Here is a 10,436-nt window from a genome sequence, read left to right as displayed (position 1 = left end):
ATTGCAAATTTTATATTTCTCATAAAAAAAATTGGATTATTTTTATGAATATGAACTATTGATGAGTTTTCAATAATTTTTTTTTGTTTCAGCTAGTATTAATTTAATGGTGATTAACATTTGATGAAAATATTAACATACAATTACATTTTTAATAACTTTAATTTTAAAGGTTTAACATTGAAATACAGATTGTTCTATAGTTTTTTAAACTAATGAATGATACTGTAAAAGTAAGTTTGGTGCAAAAGAAAAAAAATTGGTTAATTTTAGTGAGTGAATATTCGGAGTAATCAAAATGTGAACGGCGTTTATTTTCAGTATCATTTAATAATGGTATTTATATAGAGATTTATCGACGAAGTCAGATTGAAACTATTTTATTTGTAAATAACAACATAGTGAATATTTGTAAAAAAAAAAAACTAGACACGATGAAACAGCAATCTGGATTATTACATTTTGCTATTTAATGAATAAACAATGTGTGTTTCAGGTTTTAAATTTATTGTTGCAAGGTAAAGTGTGATTGATGATGAACCAGATCAAAACAGGTAAATACGGTTTCGGGGCTCCTCTTTGGTTCTGTTCTTTTTTTTTAAATCTAATTCCAATTAAACTATTGTGCAAAAAAAAAAACATCTACTTATTTAATAATTTTAAATGAGGCATTGCAAATTTCCATTTACTCCCTAACTCGCATAATATCTTTGTTGTTTGTAAATACTGTACAGTGGGCGGTAAACAGAAGTGTGGGAAGTGAGAGATGAAGTGAGAAATGGGATGAGCTGAGCGAAGCGGAAGAATAACGTGGTTTTCTTAATGGTTCGTTATTGTTTATAGGTTATCGTTATATACAGTTTGAGAAGGACGGGAACGGAAGATCCGTGTGCCCGAAATGCTGGAACTCGTACAAGCAAAGATCTCATTTAATTAGACACCTTAGGTACGAGTGCGGCGTCGATCCCAAATTCAAATGCACCCACTGTCCGAGGAGGTTCAAACAGAAATCCAAACTCCTCACCCACGTGAAATCTCACTATCTGGACACGCAGAGTAGTTGAAGGAAGGAGATTGGATGAAGAAAATAATCCGAATTTTGTTATCATCATTATTATTTTAAACTTTTTTTCTACGAAACAGGGAAAAAAAAAGGTTGTTGGGTACATATTTATTTAAAAATAAGATTTTTCTCATTACATATATATATAATTGTTAAAGTTGAAAAAAAAAACGCAATAAGAGGTGAAAAGTTACATTATTAATATATTTTATTTTTTTTATTTCTATGAGATTATAATAAAAGTTTATTTTTCGTTGTTCGGACGTGTCTCAATTATTTTCCGATCCACACCTAAAAACCCCCTTACAAACAAAATCTAGAAGCCCAAGGTCACATCTATCAGTAGAACCTAATACATTATTTTTTTACGTTGATTAACAGTAGTTGCGTGTTGTTGGTAACTTTTGTTATATTTTATAATTTAATATTCCCTCTCGAACCCCTGTTTTTTTTTTAATAAGTTTATTGCTCTTCTCTCTATCTGCGCTCGCAGGCAATTTGCTTGCATTCGCATATTGACGTATCTGTTGTTATTTTTTTTAATTTTTTGGTTGATTTAATGACATTTTGTTGCTGCTGTCCCCCCAACCCCCAACATTTGTCTCTCTCTCTCGATTTCGAAATTATCCAACGTTTTTCAATTTGCTTTTAGATGACGGAAAGCTCGATTGCATTCGCTGCGGCAAAATATACACGCGAAAGCTGAACCTCTTGCGGCACATGGAAAACGAGTGCGGCAAAGTCACAGCCTTCCAGTGTCCCCTCTGTCCGAGGAAGTGCAAACGCAACGAGATCTTGCGAGACCATCTCAAGAAAATCCACAAAATCGAAGAGATATAATTGATAATAATAATAATAATAATCACGCAGAGATACTTCTCTCTCTCTCTGTCAAACTGATCTGATCTATATTCTCTTTATTTCGATTTTCAGAACGTCGGACGCGCTTTGCTTAATAATCTCATTATTAATTAATTAATTAATTACTATATTTTTTTTTTGTATTATCATCATAATTATCTTTTTAATTACGTATGGACTGATCTAATTCTAATTAGCTTTCATTTGTAACGTTTTTGTTTTGTTTATTTGTTTTGTTTTTTTTTGTGTTTCTTCAAGTGTAATACCGTTTGTGTCCTTAAAGTATGTATAGAATAATTAAAATTTGTGTAATGGAACGGAGAGTGCTTTGATTTCGTGGCCTTCCCGGATGCGTGCATCCTACTCTCAACTATTGAATTGATGACGTGTGGTATTTTAGGTCCGTGTTCGAACTGCTCGAGACTGCTGAAACTGATGAAGAAACGCGGCTATTCTGTTTTCGTTGCTGGAGCAACTGAAATGTAGTGTGTGTGTGTGTATGAGCTGTAATACTGAAAATATACGATATATCACGTCTGAAACACTGTGGCCGTTATTTCATTATGATTTTGTATTTCCAAGTATATTTGATTAGGTAGTGCTTCTTACAACAAACACTTAATTTTCTTTGAATCTCACACACACAATTAAAAAAAATAAATAAATAAAATTAATTACACCGATCCGATTTGCGGGCGTCTCGATATTCATGTGATATTCATCTGATGTTCTTGTTTTTTTGGATTTTAGATATACGCAAAGAGCACTTTTGTCCGAACTGCTATAAGGGCTACACGCTGCGGTGCAACCTGAACAGGCATCTGAAAAACGAGTGCAACGTCGAGCCGAAATTCCAGTGCGACATTTGCTTGAAGAAGTTCACGCACAATTTTAACCTGCAGCGACACAAGAAGGAGTTCTGCATGCTGAAGCAGTTCACCCAATGATGATGATGATGATGATGATGGTGGCGCTGTGTAGGTTCTGCCCTCGTTAGTTCACTATCTCTCTGATGGCCGCCAATGATTTCAGATGATGGTGGTTTCACGTGTCTGCGGTGCAAGGCGGCCTTCACGAGGAACGACAACCTGCAGAGGCATTTGAGGTTCGTGTGCGGCGTCGAGCCGCAATTCAGGTGCGACTTTTGCGCGTACTCCGCGAAACGGAAGGAGGCGCTGTCCAGGCATCTGCGGAGCAAGCACGACGTTTTCATGATGAGAGTGACGAAGAAGGCGCATGTACCAAAACTTTAAATAAATTATTTTACGGACCTTCATTCGTTTCAGCCCACAAAACCCGAGAAACTTCTCACGCAACCTCTCCTCCTCATCATCCTTCAACGCTAAGTACTAGTTTCTAATGCATCACTTGGCCTAGCCCCAGACAGTTACCACTACCAACAACAACACCCCCCCCCCGGCACCGTGTTATTAATTGAAACGTAATTTTGGTTTGGTTGTAGGCGCCGCGGATGCACTGTTCAAATCGTCGGTGCCTAGGAACCTGGATTTGTCTTACTACATCAGCAGTGAGGGGCGGTACTGCTGCCCCCAGTGCCCCGACAAGGTTTACAAAAACAAGAGGAACCTGAAGAGGCACCTCTGCCAGATGGCGTACGTGAGCAGCCTCTGCCATTTGTGCGGAGTGCTCATGGACACCAAAGTCAATCTGGTGATCCACATGAACACGGTGCACTCGACGTCGCATCCCAAACTGTGGGATCTCTGCCGCACCATCAGATTAGAATAAAAAAAAGTACACTCGAACATACACACACGCACACAGATATTTAAACAAATCGTTGAGAATCTTAAATAAACAAGATATTTAATTTATTTCTTAACACGCCATCATTACATTACTCCGAAATCCTCTAACATCGATTGATTGATTGATTATATCCAATTATGTATACCAATTTTTATTTTATATATATATAATTTTACTATGAAGTCGTCTCAAGTAGTAGTACAACTATGGTTTTGTGTTCTGTTTTTAGCGTTCAGGCCGTTCAAGTGCACCAGGTGCAGTAAGTCGTACAAACACCGGCCCAACTTGACGCGCCACATGAAGTACGAATGCGACGGCATCTCCCGATTTATCTGTTACCTTTGCCAGAGAGCGTACACGCAAAAGACCAGCCTGAAAATGCATTTCATGAACGTCCACTCTGGCTCAAACCAACATTTCTAAACCAAAACTTGTACAAAAAGAAACATCACACACCGAAACAAACAAATTTTAATAAATACGTTTATTTTTCGTTCGTTCTATTTCTATCCAAGTTTTTATTTATTTAATGTTTCTCAATAAACTGTTGCAAATGTTCACCTTTATAGTTAATTTCCACATGTTTCTCGCGCGTTCCAACCAAACCAAACCGAAACAGACAAACGTCCCCGTATTAATTCAAGTTATCTTTTTAGAGGGATACCTGGAGAGACCGTTCAGATGCGGCAACTGCACGAAATCGTACAAGCACCGTCACAACCTTAGGAGACACTCCAAATACGAGTGCGACGGAATCTCGCGCTTCGTCTGCCATTTGTGCTCCAAAGCTTACACGCAAAAGTCTAGCTTAAAGCAGCACATTATGATGACGCATTCGCAAGAAGCAGCCTCGTGCATCTATTGAACAAATCAATCGGATCACTCGCTGCTTCAAATCTCTCTCTCTTTTTATTTCTTCTAAACTTTATAATTCGTTTCTTTTTTTATGTAAATACTTTCGAAATCCGCGTTTACAAAAATAGATTTATATGTACATTGTTTTTTTTCTTTTTATATGTATATATATGTATATTCAAGATGAACTTGTGCAATCCTGCCAGAAATGTTTTCATCGCTCCCAAGGATTGTATAAATAAATTTGATTTTATTTAAACCCAATCATGTTTAATCTTCATGACTTGTACATTTCTACTACGATTTTCAGATCATACAATTTGGGAATTTTCAACTTTACTATATTATATTAATCTTTTTTTTTCTTCTCCATTACAGCTACTAATTATTCATTAGTTATCGCGGAAGGACTAATCAATATTTATCGAATTTAAACGACAAATCAAGTTAGTTCGCATAGAATTAGAAAGGTGTTAAAAAAAAAAAAATTTGGAAAGGAATGACCCAAAACATTCTGTTCACTTATTTTTTTTTTGCATCTTTCGACATTCTTCATAAAATCGTGTTAAGTTTTAAATAATTTATTTCGTGATTTGTAAATATAAATGAGATTTATTTATAAATATTATCTAATGTGATGATAATTGGTGAACTTATTTGGAAGGAATAAAAGTTCTTAAAGTTATTGTAAATAGAAATAGTAAGAGAATATCCATTAGTAATAATTAAAAATTTTAACTGTGATAACTTTAGATAATGGATTAGAAATAATTGATTTATCGAATAAACTACATTCAATATTACCATTAAAAAATGATGTAATGATGATTTTAAAGACAATTCGAGGAAATTAAATGGGTGCATTATTATTGTATGGCTTCTCTGTATTAGATTAGTTATGTCACAAAATTATATTTGGGTGAAATAACCAGTCTTTTTTTTTATTGTTTCTTTAATAACGAATTGACTTTTCATTGAGGAAGACTCATATAGAATATAGACGAATTCTGTAAGCTCCAATAAGTTTCTTGTTCAATCTTATGTTTTGTCTTCTCTTTGTTACATTTTATTTATCTTATATAGCATGTTGTGTTGTGTAGCAAGTGCGTATACGAAATGTATTGTTTAAATGCTACGAATAATAACTAAAAATTCCTTCTTCTAAAAACCGAAATCCATATATATATATAAATGAGTAAAATAAGCAAAGACGCGAACGCATGTAGTTTAGTGTGTGATGTTTCGTTTTCTTTGATCTTTTAGAGTTTCGCTGCGGACAGTGTGCGAGGCTGTACAAATCGAAGTACACGTTGCAGAGGCACTTGAGATTCGAGTGCTTCACGGAAAAGCAATTCCAGTGTCCAATTTGCAGTTCGAAGTTCGGCAGAAACGAATCGCTCAGACGACACATAAACCAAATACACCTTTAAAATAACTTCGACTATATTCATTTTGACAATACAAACGAATTATATACACTTAAAACTATAAATAAAAAAAAAAGGATGATGAATGTTTGTTTTTTACGCAATATATTTGTGTCTCATTATTTTTGATTTCTAGGCGCTGCTTCGCAAAGCTTTTGTATTTTCTCTATTGTTATTATTTTCTGTTATATAGTTTTTGTAGATATCCCGATTAGTTGCGATAGATAAACAGAAGTTGTTGGATGTGTGTTTTAGATCAGGGGATAAGGTACAATTGCGACAAGTGCAAGAGATCGTACAAGGTTAAAAGGTCCTTGTGGAGGCACATCAAGTACGAGTGCCAGCAGCTGCCGAGGTTCCAGTGCGAGTGCTGCCTGCATTGGTTCAAGCACAAGAGCAGCATGATGCAACACTACTACACGAAGCACGCCGAAGGCGTTTAGTAAATTCGAAACTTGTTCACAATAAACTTTGATGTTTGCGAGTTTTGCAGTTTCATTAGACTTGTGTTTTTTTTTTTAATTCGGATGAATCTCGTTGAATTTGGGAGCCTTCGTGTAAAGTGGTTCTGTTTTTTTTAGGTGTGTTCACTTGCGATTACTGCAAGAAGAGCTACGCGCGCTACCAGTCTTTTTACATGCACAAGAAGTACGACTGCGAGGTGGCCGAAGGATTCCGGTGTCCTGCGACCTCCTGCAATTTCACCTCGAAGAGGAAGCACAACATGAAGAGGCACTTTCTCACGCACCACAATGTAACCAATTATTTCTGAGACACCAATAAACCTGCGGATACCAAAAACAATTTGTAAATCCCCGCCAGAAAAAAAGAAAAGAGATGCGCGTGTGCTTACTAATATCGTTTCTATCTTTCTATTTCTTTCCACCTCTATGATCTATTGTATATATTTAAATATATTTGTGTGCGGTCCGATCGGTTATATCGATTTTCATTTATTCGTGTTGTTTTTTAGGCTTCTTTTGCGAGCGCTGCTCGAAGACCTACGGATCGAAAAAGAGCCTGTACATCCATCAGCGATACGACTGCGGCAAGGTGGCGAGGTTCTCGTGCCCTTGGTGTCCGTATCGCAGCACCAGGAAGTACAACCTCTCGAAGCACGTCACGCTCCACGTTAGCAAGCCGGAGAAATGATAGTTAGCTTTGTGTTTGCATGCCGTTCTTTAAAACAACAACAACAACAAAAAAAAATCATTTCTCACAAATCAACCCTTCCTCCGTCCACGTGCTTCATACAAACAAACAAACACACAAGACTTTTTTTTCTTTTGTTTGCCTTTCAATATATGCGTGTGTATATTATATATATAAATATTTATATTTGAATGAATAGTCTGCACGGCGTTGTCGCCCACCTGTCTTATCTGTCTGAAGTGGTCTTTTCGTTTTAGGTCTGTTTTACTGCGAGACCTGCAATGCCTCGTACGTGCACAAGAACTCTCTGTACGTGCACCGAAAGTACTATTGCGGGAACCCTTGCGTTTACGCTTGCGGCCACTCCGGATGCAGGTACCAGACCACTCGCAAAGGAAACTTTAACAGACACTTACTAACCCACAGATGAAAATACCCAAAACCATCATCATCATCATTCACCTAAACGATAAACTGAACATTTCGCATCTTCGACTTCGTTACCATATCTCCCACCAAATTAACTCGAATCCACACATAATTGATTGTTTTTTCCCTTTATAATAATAATTATTATATGAACATGTTGATTGATTCTTTAATTCTAAGAATGTTATGTTATTTATTTGATTAAAGTTTAACGAAACGCAATATTTTCAGATTTATCCCCCGTTTATTACTCTTTTTTCACTCACTTTTCAGCCCAATTCCAACGACGCTCGACGATGACAATTTCTTCCCTCTTTTCCTTTCGACGGTAGTAAAACACGAAGGCTAGGAAACCGTAGTTTAAATGTTACATTTATATTTCGTCGAAATCTTATTGTTTCACTATGTTTACTCTTATTTTTTGTTTGTTCTTTTCCTTTGGTGCTTCACTCGAAAATCCGATGACTTACTTCTGTTCTTTTCTTTATGTTTTCAGGCTGGTTTTATTCGAATAATAAAAAGTATGTGTGCATGCGGTGTAAAAGATGTTACAAAAATCAGAGCTCGCTGAGCAGACACGTGCATCACGTGTGCGGCAAATTACCAAAGTTCTCGTGCCCCTTCTGTCACAGGATGTTCAAACGGAAGGACCAGTACAAGGATCACGTGAAGAGCATGCACTCCATGCATCCGGAATATCCGAATTACATGACAGATCTTATTTAAAACTTAATTTATATTGACAACAAAACAAATATATCTATATAATTATGCGTACATCAATGTTTCTTCCCCTTCGAGAGCATAGTCTAAGACTCTTTATGTTTTCGTTGTTCATCACCCGTTTGTATTAACTCGATGATTTCCAGGGCATCCGCATTTCACCTGCGACAATTGCGGCAAGACGTACAAGAACCGTACGACTTTGATCAGGCATTTGCGGTACGAGTGCGGACAGGAGGCGCGATTCGTCTGCACGATTTGCGATCGAAGATTCAAGAGGAAGGACATTTACAGGACGCACGTCAAAATGTTACATCCGCTAAACACGCAACAACTAATCGAAATTCCTTATCAATAAAAGCAAAAACTTTAATCAAACGAAATTATTACTATGCTCAAATACCAAATCGAAGGTAAGTATCAAGATCTAATTATGTTTTTTTTTTAACCCAAACACAGGTTTTCTTTTTAAACTTAATAATGTGTAAGTTTGAAACTAAAAAAAGGTAATTTTTCTGTTTTGAACACAATGTGTAAGTCGTGAAATTGCCGAATTGTCTTTTTTTCTACATTCAATACAATTTTGTTTGCCTAATCATTGTTTTGTGTTTTTGTAGGTTTAGGTTGTGGGTTGTGCGGAAGAGTGTACAAGGCGATGAAGGCCGTGAAAAGGCACATCAAGTACGAGTGCGGAAAGCAGCCGCAGTTCAAATGTCCTCTGTGCCTGACGAACTGCAAGAGGCGCGACACTCTGAAAAAGCACATGCGACTGAAGCACAATACCACGTAGCAGCCAGCAGCAACAAGCCTGAAAAACAAAACAAAATAAACAACGAGAATTTATCATCTGTGATTTTCGAAAGAAATGAAATTAAGTCATCAGCTTTATTTAGTTACCAAAACGAGAACTAAAGAAGAAAACACTATTTTCTACATTGTAAATAATTTATAAAGATTCTTTTCATAATGTGTAACGACGATAATCCAATGCGGATTTGTATTATGAAAACCTCTTCAGTATATTATTTTATCCCAATAATGAAAATGAACTATATTTTTGTAAATGCAAGAAAAATTGCTTCGCTTTACGACTATATTACCTGTATACAATGCAATTTTTAACAAGTTTTTTTATATTTACATATAGAGGAAGTAAAAGTGATATAAAATTGAAATTATTGAAAGCCCTTTTGTAAATATTAATTTTTATTCCTTTTTTAGTCTCAATTGTCGTCTCGTGTTCCTTCTTACTGCTTTTGGGTACTACTTAATGAAGACAATGCAGAAAACAAACAGATTTTTTTTGAATTAATGTATATTTTGTAACAGAAATCTGTTTGTTTTTTTTTTTTGGTTTTCTTGGAATATTGTTTATGTCCTGTGTCTCTCTCTCTCTTATTTGGTGGATGTGTCGGGGAGGGTGAAAACATGTTTATATTTTGTTTTGGTCGTCATACATGTGTGCCGTCTTATTTTACAGTCCGTTGCGAATTGCGCGAGTGATAAAAACATATTTTTTTTAAATAAATTTGTTATTAATTCGGTGCTCCTCTTTCGTTGCAGGTTTCAAATATGTAACGCGATATTATTGTTACAAGTGTAACAAGAGCTACAAGCATAAAAAGCACCTGAACAGCCACATTCAGTACGAGTGCGGGAAAGAGAGGAAGTTCAGATGTTTGTACTGCGACAAACGGTTTTACCAAAAGTACACGTTGAACGCCCATTACAGATACGCCCACAAGACCAACGTCTACGAATAAGTGACTGATTGTGAAGCGAGAAGATTCTTGGTGTAAGTGCACCGCAGAAGGAACGTTATTTTCTTTGATGTACAAAAAAATTTTTGTTGATACATAATAATAAAAAAAAAAGCAAATTGTTACTGGTTCGAGCATTACTATTTATTATGGTTTGGTTTTCTCGTTTGATTCTCTCTCTCTCTCTTTCATAGCTCCGCTTTAGTTCTTCCGTTCTTCGCTTTCTCATTTTGCTCTTTCTTTTTGTAGGTTTGAAGGGGTATCAGTGTCCGGAGTGTTTCAGGTGTTACAAGCACTCTTCGTCTCTGTCTAAGCACAGGACTTACGAGTGCGGAAAGGACAGGACTTTCAGTTGCATCGTCGAGAGCTGCAGCTACAGAGCAAAGAGGAAGGACA

General features: G+C 36.3%; 3 protein-coding genes across 3 annotated transcripts; all 3 read left to right on the top strand.

The window, feature by feature from the left end:
• The first annotated feature begins 236 nt into the window (after window positions 1-236).
• LOC108567511 (zinc finger protein 775-like) lies at window positions 237-1,138 on the top strand. The gene is made up of 2 exons (XM_017928023.1): window positions 237-554; window positions 844-1,138. The coding sequence occupies exons 1-2, from the start codon at window positions 533-535 to the stop codon at window positions 1,062-1,064; spliced, it is 243 nt and encodes an 80-aa protein (XP_017783512.1). The 5' UTR covers window positions 237-532; the 3' UTR covers window positions 1,065-1,138.
• Window positions 1,139-2,946: 1,808 nt separating this feature from the next.
• LOC108567506 (RE1-silencing transcription factor-like) lies at window positions 2,947-4,559 on the top strand. Its single transcript, XM_017928003.1, has 4 exons — window positions 2,947-3,118; window positions 3,387-3,653; window positions 3,924-3,953; window positions 4,351-4,559. Exons 1-4 carry the CDS (start codon window positions 2,947-2,949, stop codon window positions 4,557-4,559), a joined length of 678 nt encoding a protein of 225 aa, XP_017783492.1.
• Window positions 4,560-4,732: 173 nt separating this feature from the next.
• On the top strand, window positions 4,733-9,254 carry LOC108567505 (zinc finger protein 62-like). The gene is made up of 7 exons (XM_017928002.1): window positions 4,733-4,781; window positions 6,232-6,411; window positions 6,558-6,730; window positions 6,950-7,076; window positions 7,386-7,503; window positions 8,427-8,693; window positions 8,898-9,254. The coding sequence occupies exons 1-7, from the start codon at window positions 4,733-4,735 to the stop codon at window positions 9,190-9,192; spliced, it is 1,209 nt and encodes a 402-aa protein (XP_017783491.1). The 3' UTR covers window positions 9,193-9,254.
• Window positions 9,255-10,436: the final 1,182 nt, after the last annotated feature.

Source organism: Nicrophorus vespilloides, unplaced genomic scaffold, assembly GCF_001412225.1.
Source record: "Nicrophorus vespilloides isolate i.1.1-1 unplaced genomic scaffold, Nicve_v1.0, whole genome shotgun sequence".
NCBI lineage: Eukaryota > Metazoa > Arthropoda > Insecta > Coleoptera > Silphidae > Nicrophorus > Nicrophorus vespilloides.
This window is presented reverse-complemented; position numbering and strand designations above follow the sequence as displayed.